At 48.6% G+C, this 20,951-nt stretch overlaps 1 protein-coding gene across 1 annotated transcript in view; it reads right to left on the reverse strand.

The window, feature by feature from the left end:
• Positions 1–20,951, reverse strand: part of TGFBR3 (transforming growth factor beta receptor 3) — a 170,347-nt gene that overhangs the window by 1,693 nt on the left and 147,703 nt on the right. The window contains exons 15-16 of the mRNA XM_084758044.1: positions 12,626–12,694; positions 10,020–10,127 (exon numbers count right to left, since the gene is read on the reverse strand). Of these exons, the coding sequence (XP_084614170.1) occupies positions 10,020–10,127; positions 12,626–12,694 (177 nt within the window). The remainder of the gene's footprint in view (positions 1–10,019; positions 10,128–12,625; positions 12,695–20,951) is intronic.

Genomic DNA, 20,951 nt, shown 5'->3' on the forward strand with positions numbered 1-20,951 from the left:
AAGCAGTTCTGCAGAGTGCGGAGCGGCTCCTGCCTGGGTCAGGTTTCAGGTCCCTGACACAGCTCCGTCAGCCTCAGAGCTCTGCATGTGTGTGGTTTCCTCTAGTTACTTTCTCTTCTGGGATTGGAGGGCTGGAGAGGGGAAGGGGTCAGTATTCCCAAGGAGCGGGCAAGACGCTGTGTTTTCAGCTTCCCCAGTGCTGCCTCTTCAGATGCCTATGTAATCAAGGGTGGGAAGGAGCATTTTGCCAGAAATCCACTTTCTCCTAAATGGGAGATTATTTCTAGAAAATAATCCAATCTGTTTCCTCCTTTCCCGCCCCTTTCTCTGTGTTTGAGTCCAGAGCCTTGCATACGACAGGCCCTGCCCCTAAGATACATATTCCCATATATTTCCTATCCCTTAACTGTTCTCACGTGCACGCACGCACGCACGCACGCACGCACACTCCTTTACAAACCACATGTTTAGTCCGTTCTCAGCTGGGTCCTCACATTGCCCATTAGGAGGCTAAGGTGGCCAGACATAAGCTTGCTTATTTGTTTGTTTGTCCATCTGGGGCTGGAGCCCAACCCCCAAGTCCCTGAACTTGCTGGGTAACCTCTCTGAGCTAAACCCCTAATCCCTGAACCTCACAAACAAACAGCTCCCCACTTCCTGCTGCCCCCTTGGGTTCTGCTGGCCTGTGAGCCCCATCTCTAAGGCTGAAGGAGGATGGATGGCCTTGTGCCTCTATCTCTTCCAGAATAGGACAAATGCTTCATAAATCATGTTCAGGAAAAGTCAGCACTGTGTCCTGCCCGGGAAGTCTAAATATCTGCTTCCTGGTATCTGTTTGCTGGACATAAGTTGTTGCTGTGTCAGTTTATTTTAATCAAGGCCCATTAAAAAGAGATATTGTAACTTATAGAGCATTGGAAACTCTTGCCTCTGTAATGTAAAAATGCCATGTAAAGTAAGACCCCAAAGACAGAATCTGAGCCCTATACTCAAGACTTTAGGGTGCACCCCAGGTGGGCAAGTCAGGCTAACCCGGTGTGCTACTGACTTGAGGTCAACGCATTGTTCTTTGGAGGAGAATCTCTGTCAGGGAGCCCGTGTGTAAACATTGAAGACCCCTTCTCCTGTGCTGGAGCAGGCTGGCTGTGTGGACTAGGTGAATCTGTGAGCTCTGGTTTAAGTGAGAGACCCTGCCTCAATATATATAAGGTATATAGCTATCAAGGGAGACCCTGAAGCCAGCCTCTGGCCTACACACAGGTATGCTCACACACAATACTAGTAGTAAGACCAAGAAGAAAATCCTTTCACAGATCAGCTCATCTGCTCTGTGGCTGTTTTCACATGTAAAACCTAATATTTCTCAATATAACCAATCTAATTTTTTTCATTGTCTGGCAAATTAAAAAAAAAAGCTTCCCCCTTTCCTATTCTTGTGAGATAAAGGAGACACTGAGGCAAGATTCATTGACGAGACAGCCTAGTGTGGCCGACTGCTGTTCCCGCTGCTAGCACTGTTTCTGAATGGTCCTGTGACGGTGGCAGCGTCTCTGGCTTTTGAGAGCATGGGGTTTCTCTAACGTAGCCCCGTTGGGTGACAGGTACGACCAGGCATCTTCTGTAGGAGGCAGGCTGGGAGGACTTTGTGGCTAAACCAGAACAGGCTGAGTGCAATACAAGGCGCCCTAGGACAGCTTGTGCCTCACACAGCAAAGTTAGCCACCGGGGCCTGTGTGTTCAGTCACTGTGCTTCCAAATCCCAAACCGCATGGTGTGGGGAGGATGATTAGGCAAAAGAACATGTGATGCCTGGAACGTTCTAGATGGGGTGTGAGTGGATGGAAGACAAGCAGCAAGGATCAACTCCACCCACTCCACGTCCTAGCATGTGGCTGGGTCTGGATGATGTCAGTGACTTTTTTTTTTTTTTTTTTGAGACCAGATTTCTCTGTGTAGCTTTGGTTGCCCAGGACTCACTTTGTAGACCAGGCTGGCCTCAAACTCACAGAGATCCACCTGCCTCTGCCTGGTACCACAATGCTCGGCCAAATATACAATTTATTTTTACTTTGTGTGCATTGGTTTTGCCTGCATACATGTCTGTGTGAGGGTGTCAGATCCCTTGGAATTGGAATTACAGGCAGGTGTGAGCTGCCATGTGGGCTCTGGGAATTGAACCCCAGGTCTCCTGGAATAACAGCCAGTGCTCTTTACTGCTGAGCCATCTCTCCAGCCCTCAATAGTCTTTTGAGAGAGAGAGAGACAGAGACAGAGACATAGAGACAGAGATAGAGACAGACAGACAGAGACAGAGAGAGAAGCCCCAAACATACGTCCTAAAGACAATGGCTTTTACTTTTGTGCCTTAGCACAGTGTTGCCTAGGCCTGACTTCTTGCACTTCTTGGTTGCCTACTTCACAATTAGATTTTTTTTTTCTTTTTAATGTGTGTATATAGGAGTGTGTGTACGCCCATGTGTGTTCAGGTGTGGAGGCCGGCTACCTTGGAGTTGGAGTTACAAGCAGTAGTGAGCTGCCTGGGAATAAACTTGATCCTTCTGAGCATCTCTCTTCAACCCTCGCAAGTGGATTCTTACCTCTAAGTCTTTGTCACATAGACTCCAGGAAGACACAATACAAATGGTTTACAAGAAAGGTTACAGGAACCTAGGTGTTCCAGTGCCCAGAGGAGGGCCCTGCAGGCGTGCCCTGTGGCCCTGTTGCAGGGACCTGCAGCCTCTCTGTCTCCCTGGAGGTGAGGAACTGGGTTTAAAGGTCAGGCGCTGGGACTTAGTGACGCAGAAAGAGGAGCTCTGGTTTGCTATGGAGGGGAATTATCTCTTTCTTGGAAGACAGTTAAGCACAGGAAAAAAGATTTCCCTTCAGGCCTATGTGTTGGCTGTAGTTTGTCATCAGTTAACTTTTTTTTTTTTTTCATACTAACTGCGGCTAGCCACCGGCCTCTAAGGATAGCTAGCTAGGCTACCTTCCGCTTACAGAGCCTTCAGTCATTTGTCCTTCCAAGAACCCGTTCCTTCCCAGGATGGGTAGGTTGGGCGCTGCCTGAGTTCTGATGAGCAGAAACGCATATTGCGAGGCAGTCTCTCCCAACACTCTGCCCGTTATTTCCTGTCTGCGCTTGTAGCTCTGGCCAGCCTGCTACCCAACTGCACTTTGGTTTTATGCATCTTACATTAACTTGACATTGTGATGAACACAATGCACCCCGAGTCTGGCAATAAGAGAGACTTGGGGGGGAGGGGAGGGGAGGGGAGACTGTGGAGGAGGAGCCTCTGCCTCTGGGGTGCGGGCACACCCAGTCTGTGCAGTGCTGGGGATCGGACCCAGAGCGTTCTGCATGTTAGGCAAGCACTCTGTCAACTGACTACATCCCCAGGCCCCACCTGTGTGCCTTTACAAGCCCTACACGTCGTTCATTATTAATAAGTTGGATTTAGATTCTCTAGTTTACTTTGTCGCCGGGCTTGTCATATGAGCTGGGTGTGTTGCCATGTTTCCCTGGTGGACGCGGGGAAGACTGCGACTTCATGAGGTTCTTAGGAGCGAGATGCTCCAACAAGAGACACATGAAAAGCTTCTTGAATGTCAAAGCCCTGTAAAAACATCAGGCATCTCAGGCGGCTCCGATGGGCAAGCAGAATGCACTCTACAAGTAGGAGGAGGACTACGTTTCACAGAGCAAAATAAGACGCAGAGGCTTTGAACCAAGGCCTCCTGCTCCAATGCCTCAGACTTCAGCCGGTCACCCTCCACCTCACACACCACCACACACGGCCATGTGTTCTTGGAGCAGGAGCCAAGCGCACACCACCCAAAAGTCGGGAAAGAGCTTCAGTTAGGAGACTCTCTGCAGGTGTCCACAGTTTTTTAGAGGTCTGAAGTTTCTGGTGTAGTTCCCACACTACTGGGAAAAGATCACCAAGCTAGATAAAGGTTTGACCACAGTGGGAGGCTAGAGACCAAGTGAGCCCCAGGGTCAGAAAGATGGGGCTGGGCGGAGTGAGAGCCGGGCGGGACTGCAAACAGGGCGGGGCCTGCTCTCTCTTGCTGAAAAGCCCCTCCTCACTCTTTTCAAAATAGCTAACAACAGAGGGTTAAAACAACTGCATCCTGCTTTCCCCGGACAGCACCTGGCATTTAAGAAGAGCTAAGATTCTCACTGCGTGAGTGAAAGGATGAATAGAAGAGTTGTGGGAATGCTGAGATTAGCATTTACTAACCAGCTAGACAAAAGTACACATCACAATGCTTGTTCAACAAGCAACACGAGATGAAAGGGCTGGAGCCGTCTACTCTGAGTTTGTAACAGGAACAGGAAGGAGAAAGCAGACTGCAAATACGGGAAAACTGACAGCTGTCCCTCGGGGCTCTGCCCTGTTTTTCCCCTGTGCCAAAGGAGGAGTCCCTTAAAAAAAAAACAGACCCCACTAAGGGCAAGACTTAGCAAAGAGGCATAAAAAGATAGTGCTTTGTAAGCATACACGCACTTGTACCCCCCTCCTTAAATCTCACCAGGACGCCAGGGAGAGAGGGCTCTTTAAGAACCCCAGAAACCAAAGTCAACGCAAGTGAGGACGTCTATAAAATACTAAGAGCTGCTGAGGAATTGCTGGGAACTGCAGCTGACAGAAGAGCCCAGGCCTCGGCCATCAGTGGAGTGCATCATGCTGCTGGCCTGGAAGCAATATGGCTCCCGAGTTTCTTCTGTCCCTTGCTAGGCTAGGCCCTGCCTGACCTTATCCAGGAGGAAGACAGTCATGCGCCCTCTGATGGGGGTGACACTGAGGGTACCAGAAACGCCCCTAACGCAGACACAGCTGAGAGGGAAGGAGGGACTGAGTGGACACCCGCACACTCTGGGCTCTGCTGACATCCGGGCTCGGCCTCACAGCTACTGAGGCAGGATGGCCTTGATCCTCCAGCGACAGCCCCCACGGGTGCTTCCTCCAGAAGATGGCCCTGCCTTTGGTTATCTGAATTCAGGAAAAGTTATCGGGGCTGTGCCCTGCCCAGGAAGTCTGCGTTGCTGTGTCAGTGCTTTTTATTAATACGGATTTTTAAAAAAAGCTTTTGAGACAGCAAGACCTGTACCCTGCAGGTGGGAAACAGGAAGGCCTGTTTCATGGAAAACGTGATGGAGCTCAGAGGGAAAGATGCAGGAGGATGACCCTGGGGCTCATCCTTAAACCATCCCCCTCAGCACGCCCTCCATATTCAGAACTGCTTCCCTTACTTTCAGACAGATGGCGCAGGCACAAGGCAAGAACAGAACCTTACAGAACAAAAGACATTCGTAGTCCTTAAAGAATTTCAAGGCAGTATTATGGGTAACTCAAAGAGATGAAGTGGAGGGCTACTTAAGAGCTTCCCCTTTCAAATAATTTACATAGAGAATACAGAAAATAGTGGGGAGCAAGTGAGGTATGGTGACACATGCCTGCCACCTTAGCACCCAGGAGCCTAGGACAGAGGGTTACAAGTTAGAGGCCAGTTTGGGCCACACTATGAGTTCAAAGCCAACAAAGGCTGAGATACTCTGTATTTCCCACCCCTAAAAACAACTAAGAAGAAAGGAAGGAGCAGAGAGAGATGGAAGGATGGATGGATTTCTAGGCTGATCATACAGTTGCTTCCCAATACAAAATAGGAAACACCTAAATCAAGGGACATGATCACACAGATGATTCCTGAGAGACAGAGCACACACAGGGAGAATCAGAAATAGGAATCTAAGTGGTCTCAAAGCCCTCAGCAACAATCTTCAGGGCTGGAGGAAAAGGAGAACTTTCACAATCCCAAGGGTTACCTATCACCCGGTAGTCGATGCCATGTTCACACATCGAGCGCTTGTATAAAGTGAGAATATTTCGGACTCACACCATAAGGGAAGCACTGTTTCCCACGCCCCTTTAACAAGGAGGAGGCGGGCAGGCTTGTGACATACAATGGCATACATACAATGGCACAAGACATCTGACACCCACGGGGAAGTGAACCTTGATAGGTCCAGCTGGCTAAACGCTGGGGGGAAGACGAGAGTGAGCACGTGTGCGCGTGTGCACAGCTGCTGGTCAGGGATGCTGGGAACTGAAACCCAGGCTCCCCGAAGGCCCAGTGAGTACTAAAGGAAAGGAAATGGATGGCATGCGGGATGCATTAAGAGATCGTAACAGCTGGCAGTCAGCAGATGAGGTGATGATAAATGTCTAAAGAAAAAAAAGTAAACCAGTGGGGAATGGGATAGAGGTGGGCAGAGAAATGCTGCTGGTCCTTGGCAAAACCAGAACATGTAGAAGAAATAATAGCACTATCAGGCTGGAGAGATGGCTCAGAGGTTAAGAGCGCCGCCTGCTCTTCCAGAGGTCCCGAGTTCAATTCCCAGCAACCACATGGTGGCTCATAACCATCTATAATGAGATCTGGTGCCCTCTTCTGGTGTGCAGACATACATGCAAGCAAAACACTGTATACATAATTAAAAAAAAAAAAAAAAGAACTGTCATACCAAGTGGCTAAGTTGTGAGATTGCCATACAGGTAGTGATAACCAGAGAGACAGTGAATCCGGACCCAACCAGGATCCCACATGGTTCTACGGGGCCAGTGGTTCTCAACCTGTAGGTGGAAGCCTGTCTGGAGGCCAAACAACCCTTCCACAGGGGTCGCATATCAGACATCCCGCACGATCAGGCATTTACACTGTGACTCATAACAGCAGCAAAACTGCAGGCATGGAGGAGCAGCAACAAAAACGAAGTTTATGGTTGGGTTGGGAGTCGCCATCGCGTTAAAGGGTCATGGCGTTAGGGAGGGTGCGCACCACTGCACTAAGAAAGGAAATAGATGCTGGGTTGGGGCTCCCAGGCAAAGCAGAAATAAGGCCTCGTTTCACGCAGTAGGACGCTGACAGAATACTGCAAGCAAAAAGAGGCAGCGGTACACTCATGTTATTTAGAGGTGTCAGTTAATATCCCAAAGAATCAGACAAGAGTTGTTTTTTTTTTTTTAAATGTTACTCCAAAGGAGGAAGAAAAGAGTGAGTCAGTGAGTGTCCTCGGCTGTCTCAGCAAGTCCTGCAGAGCTAGTTCAGGCAGCACACTGTTCACATACTGTTTTGATGAGGCAAAAAAAAAAAAAAAAAAAAAAAAAAGTTTTCTACAAAGTGAACACGAGAGCTTTTGCCCTCCAGAAAACAGCACATAGGTGAACACACCTCTGACTTTGGACCTGTGTCATCAGAGGTGAGAAACCTTGGGATTAGAACCAGCCCTGCCCGCAGCCATCTCTCCTCAGTGCGCTGCTGACACTGAGTTTTAAAATGGGCTTCTCCAAACAGAGTTAGTGGAGGCCGGAGGAGCGTGGCTCACTGTGCCCAGAGATGCTACATGGCATAGGGGGAGCCTGGTTAGAGCAAAAGGTATTCCAGGGACATGAGTACAGCATCACAGCTCAAATCTGTGGCTTGTTTTGTGCCATGGGAACATAAGCAGAGGGGAGTCATCCACATGAAGAGTTGTTCTGGACGTGGTCTGAACCCCCAAATAGACCATATAAGGCCTGCGTTCTATAGCTGAGCTTACTGTGGAAACTAAAGGGACTGAGTCAGTGTTTGGACGCCCACCCCTGCTCGCTGGCCATGGCATTCGGACCATCTCTGTTCATCTAAGCTTGCTTCTGGCTGACCCGTGTCAGAACCTCCTGGGTTCTGAGCTGAGCCCTCTCGTAGTGTTTGTATGGCACTAAGATTAATTAGCATGAAATGAACCGGGAGTCACAGCATTGACTGAGAAAAGTAATTTTGGAGTTGGCGCCATAAGCAATGTCAACAGAGTTAAAGCCCAAACACCAGGGTCTATAGCCTTTTAGTTTCCGAGCTGGCATAAATTGTTTGCTGGAAGGATTTTTATTTGTCTTTAATCTATGTGCAAACTTTTTTGTACTAACAATACTTAAGCTTTCCTCTGAGACTTTGTTTGCGTGAAATGGCCGAGGAACAACCACATCCAAGTTCAAGGAGGAGCAGGTCACAATACACTGAATCTCTGCCCCCTGTTAGCATGATACTTGGCTGTGGACACACCTGGAATTGCTGGAGGGGTCTCAGTGGGGTGTGCTTCTGCAGCGAGCACCATTAGGTGGGCCCACTATCATGCCTGGGCCTCACTTCCTAGCCCAAGACAGACCGTAAAGGTCTCAGTTGTAAGACCAAAGCCAGCCAGTGGCTGAGCAGACACATGGAAAACATCCGTGGGTGACCAGCCCTACATAGAACCCTCAGGGCTCCGGCCGCCTTGGAGTACTTTCAAAGTTCATTCCCAGTAGACAGGGTAGGTCGCCAAGTGCCCTAGAACCTCCTCCATGCAGGAGGTTGGAAAAAGTTGCGAAGAACTATTAGTTTGATATCTAAACACGTCAGTATTGCTGTGATAATAATATTTACTCCAAACTTCTCCTCTGCTAAAAGCTGTCCCTTGGGTTCCTTTCTGCACTCTTTTGATGATTGCCAGGCATTTATGTAACGCTCAGAACCATCCCACGATGAGCTTCACCGTCTCTGACGAGAAACACAGTTCACTCAAAGGTTGCTAGTTGGGAACAATTTCGGAGGACTCACAGCTCCATTATTAGGTCCTCCTAAGCTTTTGCCCCCAGGTTGGCTTTGGAGGGTAGAATTCACAGGCCGCCCACAGAAGCTTTGCCTCCCTCTGTGCCCTATCTAAAATTCTGTTGTCAAGAGGTGTAGCATTCGAAGCTGAAATGGCTAGTGGAAAAGTCAGGAATTTAGCCAACAAAAAGAGCTGTGTGTCATATACTTTCTTAACAATCAGAAAACAGGGGCTGGGGAGACGGCTTAGGGGCTAAGTGCCTGCTATGTGAGCACGAGGACCGGGGCACAGAACCCACAAGGTGAGGGTGGCAGCCAACTGTAACATCAGCACTTGGGAGGAAAAGACAGGGTCAATGGAGCAAGGTAGCTTAGCTAGACCATCACAACTGGCAACTCTGAACCCACCCAACGACTGTGCTTCAGTTGGGGAATCGCTCAGAGTCAGTCAGCTTTGGGCCACCACACATGTGCACACACACGAGGACATTCCCACGCACATACATGAAGAAAACGTAAAGGTATGATGATGCCTACAGCTCCCTTCACTGGTCTGATGAGGCTAGCCGACTGTCTCAAGCTGTCATTCAGGACGAGGATTCAGGGGAGTCCATGGAGAGTGAGTGAAGTTCAGATCAGCATGGTTTACCAGGTTCACAGCACAAACAAAACGTATCCCAAAACAAGGCTTTAAACACGCCTCAACATCCTTTCCTAATTTGTAGGAAACCGTGGGGCTAGAGACTCCCCCTTGCCAGGCCTATCATCTGTTCGGTTCAACCTTGGAGCTGCCTGGAGGGGACCATCAGAACTGGAAGGTGAGGATGGTTGTTGTTGTTGTTTCACTTTTTATATTTTTCTAATCATAAATATATATTTTGAAATTTTAAACTTTGTAAGCATAGGAGAATCTTGTTTGTCAAAGACGCCATGAGCTCCAGACCAGGAGATCATGGTTAGCGTCCCCAGTTGAGGACACTGGTGGGCACCGCTCGACATCCTGGCGGCTGTGGCCCTAAGATGTGGTTTCCCTCATCGCGTCAAGTTTATTCCACAGTCTTTCCCTTTAGAGGGACGGTTTCTAGCTATAGTTGGTCCTCCTGCACAGTCTTCCTCTAAATTCTATGACAGAATAGTTTATTACAAGCTGAGCATCACCAGCACTGTAACGGCAACTAACAAGCGGGCAAACATCTCTTGGTCCAAGCATCACTTAGATCAGGTTGTATTTTCACGTGACCCAACTTATGCCAAATACGTGAACACAAGAGTAGTGGAAATGAATGTTGTTCTTCTTTTGCTCAATATTTCACCCATGTCCAACAGAAATGCTGGCTTTCTCTTGTGTGGCGGGGCCCGAGCTGTGCAGCAGCTGAGAGCAAGAGGTCACTAACCTGTGTGGGAGTAGATGTACCACAAAGCCCCTGTCAGGAGTGCGCCAATCACAAACGCTGCGAACGCAATGCCCATCACAGTTAGCGTGTCCAGGCCGTGGAAAACCTCTAGAAAAAGAGGGGGGGAAAGACATATATAATCCATGTAAGTCAGCCTCGCACACTTCAGCTTTATTCTCACTTTACAAACATGGTTGTTAAAGCCTGGATGCTGGCTAGTAAGGTCAGAGACTTATCAGAGTTTAATTATGTTAAACTACATTTTGGTTACTTGCAAATTTTCTGACAAAGGATAAGATGGATTGATTTTGGTTTTTGAATATTCTGTTTGTGATTTATTCTGAGCAAAGACATTTTTATTAAAAAAAAATTAGGCTTATTTACTTTGCTCTGTTTGTCTGAGTCCTTTCGCACATGCACGTAAGTGCACATGTGTGTGCTTGTTTAATCTCCTACCTTAGAACTGGGTTATGGATGACTGTGAGCCAACACAGGGGGTTCTGGGGATCCAACCTGAGCCCTCAGCAAGAGCATCAAGTGCTCTTAGTCACTGAGCCATCTTTCCAGCTCCCCGAAAGCCATTCTTACAAAATAAGATTTATAAATTTCTGTGACAATTTAAGCCTGTGGTCTGAAACCTCACAGATCAAGATATTTTAGGTGGTAAAGTAGCAGGTGTGGTGGCCCACGGCCTCCAACCCAGGCAGCACCTGGGAGGCAGAGGCAGGCAGATCACCACGCGTTCAAGGCCAGCCTGGTCTATACCGTGAGTTCCAGGCCAGCCACGGCTACATAGTGAGACCTTGTGTTAAAAATAAATAAATACCCACTATCAAAATCAGACCCGTTGCTTCTTGTTTGTGGAGCAACTGTGAACAGTGAGACTCACCACACGGGAAGCAGCCGTAGTAGCCACTCTGAAACGCTTCTGTGGCTCTTACAGAGCATGAGAGGGAGTAAGGAACAAACTTAACCCTAACACTCCACCGATGTCATGGGAAGCCTGCATCCTAATCCTTAAGAACTGCCTCGTTCTAAACAACCTGCCCTTTGACACCTTTGCAACCCCGATCTTCCCGTGAAGAAGATTACTTCTTAGGGGGTTGCCATGTCAGTTTTATGGTCGGCAAAACATGCAGAAGAACTAATTGTTCCTCTGCTTGGCAGAGAGTTTTCATTTTTGAAACGGTTGAAACTGGTTTCAGCTCACAGAGACTGGGCTTTCTTTTCACTGAAGAGGAAGCATCTTTGAGTTAGGACTAGTGTGTAAGGGAGTGTTTGGTAAAATAAAAGTCTGAGATATAAAATTGAAAGTCCAGGCTCTCTCCATGACAGTTTCTTCTTTCCACCCCGTTCAGAAGCAACGCTAACCGACCAATCTAGAAATAAAATCTCTTTGCTTTTGAACTCACATCAACACAAAAGGATTCAGTTGTAGGCAAATGCAAACCCCAGGCACCCAGAGCCATCCAAAGGCTTTACCTGTCTCCCGATGGAAGGCGCCTAGAAGGACACAAGCCCTTGGGGCTGTAAGCTTGCTGGAATGTTCATTTACACTCTGAAAACATGTGGGTGACTCCACCCACCACAGTCAGGAGGTGACAGGAGATGACTAGGGACAAGGAGGAGCCTGGTGGAAGTTAGAGTCCATCAGGCCAAGAGAAAGATACAGCAAGGACGCGATCTGCTTTATGCCCTCAAATGCGAGGATTGCCATGACAATAATTTTAGCAAAAACATTCTGGAATTCCAAAGACAGAGATGCCATTTTTGAAAACCAGCCCACTGATTATGAAAGAACGTGTCTATCCTGTGTCTGCCACTGAGGTTGTGATGCTCCTATTCCATAATTTTCTGGAATAAGCCACTTAGGACATAAAAGGATTTTCTATAAAAATACTATAAAGGATGATTTGTATCCAGCACTCAAGAGGCAGAGGCAGGTAGATCTCTGAGTTCAAGGCCAGCCTGGTCTACACAGTGAGTTCCAGGACAGCCAGGGCTGCACAGAGAAACCCTGACTTGCAAAACAGTAATGAGAGAGAAGAAGAAGAAGAAAGAAGAAAGGAGAATGCTGTGTATGCCTTGGGGTCAGTCCTGGGAGCCCAGACAATAGAGATTTCCCCTCACAGGGGAAGACCTTGGGCAGGCAGCTAGAAGCTGAGGTGGAATCCTGCTTCCATGCCAATCATAACATGGAAACTCGCTTTAACAACATACAAAAACTGATAGCGACTTACATGTTCTGTGCCTACGCTCTCGCGCGCCCTCCCTGGCTCACCCCGCCCCGTGGCGATCAGCTTGAATGTTAAGGTGCTAAGTTTCCTTAGTACCCTCCCTGCAGGATGACAGGGTTTGGGGCAGGACAGAAAAAAAACAGAGGAATAATTAACTTGATAAAGACAGGCTGCATGAGTCAAGTGGGAAAGGGAAAGGAAACGGGGGACGAAGAAAGGGCAGAGGAGAGGAAAAGGACAGAGGGAAGAGGAAGGGGAAGGAGCGCCAGGTTCTCCTTATCAGCTCAGCTTGGCGAGTCTTCCCTAACCAACACATTCTTAGAAAAGCCCGGGAGGCTTTGCCTGGAAATAGTTGCATAAAAGACTTACGTGGAGGAGAAGGAGGAGGAGGAGGAGGAACTGGAATTGGACTGGACTCCTTGGTGTCTGGAACATTTTCTGAAACAAAAGCATAAGTCACAATGCATTCCGTTTACGCAAGGGCGCCTCAGACTCTCAGCAGATGTGGACATTTTTCTATCAGTTAATAGTGTGTGTGTGTGTGTGTGTGTGTGTGTGTGTGTGTGTGCGCACGCGCGCGTGTGTGTAACTCTGTGTGTGGGTGCTATTGGAGCTGGAGTTACAGTAGTTGTGAGCCGCCTGGCTTGGGTGCTGGGAACTATACTGCGTCCTCTGGAAGAGCAGCTAGCACTCTTAACCGCGGAGCCAGCTCTGCAGCGCCATGTTCATAAATACTTTATGAAACCACTGCCCATGTCCCTCTTTACGTATCAAAGGTACATCTTGGAAATTTCTAGGCACTATGCTTTGATGAGGAACGAGTGAGTACAGTGCCTCTCCAGTTCGAAGGAGAGTTGAAGGCAAGCACCTCAGTTTAAAGACTTTGACGGTGTGTGCGTGCATTCAGTCTTTTCACTGACTTGTACAAGGGTTCAATGCCTCGAAACCATGCTTCTCCAATACAGTCACAACACTATTACCCTAACGCTGTTAAGAATCTACACCTTTTAGCTGGGCATAGTGGCGCACGGCTTTAATCCCTAGCCCTCAGGAGGCAGAGGCAGGTGGCTTCGAGGCCAGCCTGGTCTACAGGTTCCAGGACAGCCAGTGACACACAGTGAGACCCTGTCTTGGAAAAACCACCACCACCACCACTACAAGAATCTATGGCTTTTATAACTCCATTTCTTCTCTCCTTAACCGCGGGGTTCAGTTCAGCTTCAGATTTTTTTTCTCTTCTCACCAAGTTCCAAGTGTTTTCTCCTATATGGTCCCCCAAAGTGAACTCTCCAGAGCCCCCAGAGACTGTCCTTTGTATACAGAGGAAAACAAGTCCAGTCTGTTTAGCACGAAACGTAGTTTCCTGCTCCCCTTCCCCGGGTCCTCCTCACCTGAGGTTCCCACAGGCTCATTTCATAACTGTGTATGCGCCAATCTCTGCCTTGCTGGCCTGGCTCTCTCCTGCAGGGCTGACTTCCCCCACACCTCCTCGTTTCACCCCCTTTCCTGTCACACGGGTCACGCCGAAGGCAAGGAGTGTGGAGGTTGCCCCACATTCACCTTGTCCCGCCTTCAGGGCGAGCCTCAGCACAGCATGGACTCAGACTTGCAGAACTGCTCCTGAGTGGTGATTAAAATGCCTGACAGCCCTTTTTGGAAAATGACTGGAGCAAGAACCAAGATGCGTATGTGCCTCAGTCACCCTGGAGCTTCATGGTCTCGGAGCGCCAGAAGGCCCAAGTTTTATATGATGCTAGACTTAGTCCTCCGAGGCAGTCAGAAAAAAGAATTTGCAATTACTATTTCACACCATGAGTGGCCTGAGACTCTAATATCCTGTGACCAGCACAACTGGGACGCATCGGGGCCGAGCCGTGGTTCCTGACTCCTACTTCAAGGCTACAGAGCGGTGTGTGTCCCTTGTCTTTACCTGGGGAAGCCCCGACCTAGCCCAAGCGCTCAATCAGCTTGTGCACAGTGCGCGCCGCTCTCCGCAATGAGACGGGCCTAACCAGGGTGAGGACGCTGTGGCCTGAGACGGGAAGTTGTAATGGGAAATGATTTATTTAAGAAAGCAAGAGAAGAATATTGCACAAGGTGAAAAACTGCATGAAATTCAAGTTTGTTCCGTAAGCGCCTCGCTCTGTGGTCCTGCTCAGTACACATAATCCGAACGCTTGAGACAGGAGCTGGATATGCCCCAAACCAAACACATTGTCTATCCGGCTCTTTATAGAAAAGGGGTGAGGAGCCCCTGGCTCAGGGCCCACCTCTCTCTCTGGAGTTTAAAAGGCCCTGCATTAGTGCCCGTCTGCCTTAGTGCATTCTTCATTCACTAAAGCGGACACTTCATCTTTGTATCCAGAGCAAAGCAAGCAAGCAAACAAACAAAAAGAACTTACAGAATTTAGAGCAAAAATAACCCAAGTTGGTCTTTAAAAAAATAAAAGTAGGCCAGGCGGTGGTGGCGCAGGCCTTTAGTCCTAGCACTTGGGGAGGCAGAGGCAGGTGGATCCATGTGAGAAAGAAGCCAGCCTGGTCTACAAAAGCGAGTCCAGGACAGTCAAGGCTACAAAGAGAAACCCTGTCTCAAAAAAACCAAAAATAAATAAAGAAATAAATAAATGTGAAAGGAGATGTGTGAAACCATCTCAACTGGACCAAGTCCGGTTACGAGTGATCAGCAACTGTCCGGACGCCTGAAACAGCACCACAGGGCCCGTTGTTGAGGATACATTGAGTTATACTAAGAAGATGAAGGTGTTTTTAAAAAGTTAATTCAGAGGAGCCAGGCATCATGTATGATCCTGTCCCCCTACACCTGGCAGGCGGGAGGGGGGCGACCAGAATTCATGGATAGCGTGGCCCACGGAGGCGCTGGGCCACTTTCAGCTACACGGTGGTGAGAAGCTGTCTGCGGTGGTTAGGCTTGACCATCCGCTTGGCACAGCTAGGGGATTATTACCTGGGAAGATAGTTCCACCGAGGGACGGTCTACATTAGGTGGCCTGTAAGCACATCTGTGGGGGACAGTCCTAAGTCAGCTGGTGCGAGAAGGCTCAGCCCAGTGTAGGAGGCGTCACTCCCTAGGCAGGAGCGGAGCAGAGTGTAACAAGCCAGCAGCACGGTGGGTGCGTTTCCCTCTGCTCTTGACCGTAGGCGTGGTTGGCTAGATATTTGGAGTTCCTGCTTTGATTTCTCCCAAGGGACAGACTGTAAACTAGAAATATAAGCTAAATAAACCCCTCCCCTCTTCTGTGGGGTTCTCTCTTGGCTCTTTTATTACAGGAACAGAAATGAAGCCAGAGCACACGCTCCTTACACTAACTATGAGAGACGCTTCCTGGGGCGAGGAGGGACAGCTCCGTGGCTCAGAGCGCTGGCGGCTCTTCCCAGAGGGCCTGGGTTTGGTTCCCAGCGCCCACACGGCGCCTTACAACTGTCTGTGACTCTAGTTTCAGGGGATCGAATGTTCTCCCCTGGCTTCCAAGCACATCGGAAAGGCGAGTGGTGCTGCACAGTTACGCACGGAGGCAGGACACCCCGCACGTGAAATAACAAAATAGATTTTTAAAAGATGCGCCTTTGGTCTGGGGATACTGCACAGCTGGTGCACGGTCTGTGCTCGGGTACCAGCTTACGGGCGGCAACGCCAGCATGTGTAGGTTTCTGTCACACACGGAAGTCAGCAGCAATGCTGCTTCTCTTCCCCCACACCCCTAAGAACTCTACGAAGTGGGGGCATCTAACCACAAAATTCACCTACTTTCACTGAACTAAGGGCAGAGGCATCTGAAGGTCTCAGCAGTGTGCATCCCGCAAATCTGCAGGGTCTCCACAGATCTGGGAAGAGCTCTATCCAGTCTTCTGCCTGCGGTTAACCTTTGCCACTCAGAATCCCCAAGTGGTTTAAAGAGAATGCTTCCCCGAGGGGGACGGCTCATGTAAGAATTTAGGTTTTACGGCAAGGCCTTCGTGATGGATGGTATTGTTTGGAAATTCTTAATGGGCTTACGCTGTGATCTAATACTTTCCCCTTCCCCCAGACAGGGCTCCGGCCGCTGAGAGCTAAACAGAAGCACTCCCACCTCCTCGGGTCCTGTGTCAAGGCCCTGCGTGACGATCCGTGCGGAGACAAGCCTACATTGCAGGGCCCAGGTTCCAGGATTTACCCTCTAACATTTCTTGTTCTCCACTTCCCCTAAACCCCAAGTGTAACTAAAATAGCCTCGCCTCCTCCGGAGGGCTGTAACTGAACTGCCTGCTGAAAAGAAAAGAATATTTATTTTGGGCTCAGGGAAAAGGATGTTAGGAAGGAATCCTAGATATTGCTGCAAAGAGAATTTTAACGGTAGATTTCTTTGCAGAAAGAATACACTATAATCAACATGCTGGCTCAGATCTTTACTCTGAACAAATTTTGGGTTACCTCTAGAACCAAGATTCCTGCCCCCCTCAGATTGCTGGGCATGGCCTTCATGGTCTGGTGTGTGTGTGTGTGTGTGTGTGTGTGTGTGTGTGTGTGTGTGTGTGTGTGTGTGTATGTATGTATGAGTAACTGACCACAGCGTTTGGCCTCCCATTTCAGTTCTAAACGCTTGCAGGCTCACAAAGACACTGGCACACACATGTGTTGACATCTGGCAGAAGGGGGGATGGGGAGGGAGGGAGGGAGGAGGTTTGTGCAGCTATTCCAGAGCGTCCTTACTAACCTTACTCTCGACTCTGACCTTTTCTTTCTCTGGGCTCTTTTCAGTATTTATGGCATGCCTGGCAGTGGCCTGTTAACACATGTACACTCTGCCATTAGACAATGGTTTCCTGCAGGGGTGGGGTGGGGTGGGGGCTCTTTGGAAACATGGGGACTTCTAGAATCACACTGGGTCTCGACAACTTGGTTGGGGTAGACACAGGCCTCTAGTGGGTAGAAGTGAAGGGTGATGCTAAACATTCCAATGTGCAGACACAGCAGAGTCATCCGGCCAGGGCGGGGCTGTGCAGAGTGAGAAACATCCTGCTTCCAAGGCCTTGAAGACCTAGAGTATAGTAGGACCCAAAAAACACATGTCGATAGCAGAGAGCCCGAAGTGGCCCTCATGTTCTCTTACCAGGTCTTTCCCAGCGCTGTAGCATTGGTGTTGCTTTCAGAGCACCGCTCTGAAGTTCCCTTTCTGAAACAGGGTCTCTATGTAACCCTGGCTGGCCCTGAACTCACAGAGGTCGGCCTGCTTCTGCCTTCCAAGTGCTGGAATTAAAGGTGTTTGCTACCATGCCTAGCCCTCTCCGAAAGACCTTCTGATGTTTCATGACTTCAGAGGCATCTCCTGGATCCCTGTTAGATGAAATTATCTAGTTCCCTTCCATACAAACAGGCCATGGGACGTGGCCAAACAGGATTCACTAGGACTAGGCAGTTGCTCAAGCTGGATGGTGCGTTCCCGAGGGATCACTCTGGTTTGTTTGTTTTTTGCATACATTTAAAATCTTCCAAAGAATAAGCTTTCAAAAATGTGAAACAGCTAGAATCGTGAGCTCTCTGTGTTAGACACCTGTGCCTCGCCGTCAGTGAGGGCACACCTGTTCTCTCAGTGCTAGACACCTGTGCCTCGCCGTCAGTGAGGGCACACCTGCTCTCTCAGTGCTAGACACCTGCTCTCTCAGTGTTAGACAGCTGCGCCTTGCCGTCAGTGGGGGCACACCTGCTCTCTCAGTGCTAGACAGCTGCGCCTCGCAGTCAGTGGGGGCACAACTACTCTCTCAATGCTAGACAGCTGTGCCTCACAGTCAGTGGGGGCACACCTGCTCTCTCAGTGCTAGACACCTGTGCCTCACAGTCAGTGGGGGCACACCTGCTCTCTCAGTGCTAGACAGCTGTGCCTCGCTGTCATTGGGGGCACACCTGCTCTCTCAGTGCTAGACACCTGCTCTCTCAGTGCTAGACAGCTGCGCCTTGCTGTCAGTGGGGGCACACCTGCTCTCTCAGTGCTAGACAGCTGCGCCTTGCCGTCATTGGGGGCACACCTGCTCTCTCAATGCTAGACACCTGCTCTCTCAGTGCTAGACAGCTGTGCCTCACCGTCATTGGGGGCACACTTGCTCTCTCAATGCTAGACACCTGCTCTCTCAGTGCTAGACACCTGTGCCTCGCCGTCAGTGGGGGCTCCTACTTTCTTCCTGCCCTCCCCTCATCTCTTCCTCCTTATCCTCAGGACAAACTTTCCTTTCTTTTTTTCCCTTCTTTTTTTCTCTCTTTTTCTTTTTGAGTATTTTTGGTTCTGGAAAACCCAAATGTTTTCCAAATAGTCATGCCTCTTTGAGATTAATTCCCAGCTGCCATTCACAACTCCCCTTTCCTCTCCTAAACAACACTGGATTTGGCCGGGAGGAAAAGGAGGAAATTCACAATTACTAAGTGTCCATGTTATGTGGGGGTTTTTATTTTTAAATGTGGACAAAATCCAGGATTTCAAAAGTTTAACTTGCTAAGAATTAAAAACTGAGTGTAAATCGTGGCAAACTGGGAAACTGCCAATAAGCTGAAGTATTTCAGAAATGAGGGAGGACAGCTCCACCTCAACTATTTTAATTGTTTTGCCATAAGCCATGATACGCATCAGCTATTTGTATTTTCTGCTTTTGTGTTTAAGTTATAAAGTCACAGAACATCTGGGTTTGCACTTTTAAGCAAACTCTAACAGTTTAATCCTGTCAAGGAATGTGTTGTCTTTTTTTTTTCTCCCCTTAAAAATTTTCATCTGCCTTTCAGCTCATATTTATTAGAATGCTTGGGCACTATCTTGACAACAGTTGGACATGGGGTGAGAAGGGGCTGGGGCAGAATGGAGGTGAGAGGGCATCTCTCTGTGGTACTGGCAGGTTTTGTTTTGTTTTGTTTTGTTTTGTTTTTTAAATTAAATACAGGAATTAGACTACATGTGAGGGTTTGCAAAAGTTGTAAAAATCAAAGGAATGGGTTTGAATTCTGGTCTGCCCTAAGTAGGTGTGTGGCCAAGTTTGCTATGAGAAATTCTGTAACACATGTGATCTAAGCATTTAGCATGGGGTCCTACACAAAACAGACGCTTCATCAATGCTGCACCCCGTCACCAGCACCATCAATAGTCTTAGGCATCTTCATCCACTGTTGAAGGTGTAAGCAGCAAAACGATGACTAGCCAATGTTGATTACTCACAGGCCGAAGGTGACAACGACAATGAAGATGCCACTGAAAATGTGGCCCATTGGAAGAACAATCTCTCACGCAGTTTCCACGGCCCTTTCCCTCCCTGCCTGCCCACAGAGAGAGGGGCACTGCCTGAAAGATGTCCCTCTTAGTGGCAGCAGTGGTTGCACTCTCTGCTTGCATCTGTGGTCCATAAAAATGCAACTGCAAAAAAGAAAGATGGCAGCCGGGTATGGTGGCATACACCGTTAATCTCAGCACTTGGGAGGCAGAGGCAAGCAGATCGCTGTGAGTTCAAGGCCAGCCTGGTCTACAAAGTGAGTCCAGGACACCAAGGCTACACAGAGAAACCCTGTCTTGGAAAACAAAACAAAACAAAAAAGGGCCAAATGGCCTAGGGTAGTTGGCTTTGTGGCAAGGACATCAGGACAAGAAGGCTGCTGGGAAATCATGCCCCACAGGTCATCCCTTACCTCCCACTCCAAAAAGAAAATTAGTTGTGGTTATTTAAATAAGCCACTGCCATTGGCCAATGATGCTCCAAAGCTCTGCATGGCTGAAACAGGTTCCAGTGGTCTACACGGAACAGAAATCATGTCAGAGGCAAGGAAAATAAACCCCAAAGGCGAGAGAATCATGGAACTGAGAACCAGCAGAAAACCCACCTATTCCTGCCAAGAAAGACGGATTTGCATACAGCCCCCTGGGGACCAGCTTGCTCAACTGCCTCAACTCGTTTCACAAACCCAAGCAATAAACTGTCCACCCACTTCCTTCTCCACTAAAACCTCAATTAGCAAATCTTATGAAATTGCTTTGATATCTGGTTAAAAAAAAAAAAACAAAACACCTTTCCTCGAACTTTTTTTTTTGTAAAGAGAACAACACTGAATGTTCAATTGAATAAAAGTAATTACCTAATTTACAAGAGAAATTACTTAGAAAAATACCACTGGAGTTAAAAAAAGAAAAGAAAGGAAGAACGGCTGGAAGTTACAGAGTTGTGCTATTGATGCCTGAGTGCAGCCCGGCTCGGGCACAGCCAGCTGCTGCGTTCAATCAGCAGCCTGAGTGAGTGTTCTCAAAATAGGTGAGGGCAGGGGACAGGGGCGAGGGCAGGGGACAGGAGCGAGGGGGCTGCTGCTGCTGCTGCTGCTAACTCCACATAGCACAAAACTCAGCCAGCTGGTGCCCAGCTATGACTTCTTTGCCACACAATTAATTTATTCATATTCCTTGTCTCCATATTCAGGGGTTGGCAGTTTCCCGACAGCCCAGCTAAAGAGAACTGTACAAACCTACTATACCATTCAAATAACTGAAAAAACAACCAATGAAAGTAAAACGAACCACATTCAGGTCAAAAACCAGTAAGCATGTCTGATTATACATCCTGAGTTTAGGATGGCCAGAAACGAACCGAAAACCTGTTTGCAACTCCCAGCAACGCTTATGGTTGGCAGGCTTCTGTGTGTCCCTTGCACTAACTCCTCCTTTCCAGATGAAGAGCA

Source organism: Acomys minous, assembly GCF_964271855.1.
Source record: "Acomys minous genome assembly, chromosome: 15".
NCBI classification, from domain to species: domain Eukaryota; kingdom Metazoa; phylum Chordata; class Mammalia; order Rodentia; family Muridae; genus Acomys; species Acomys minous.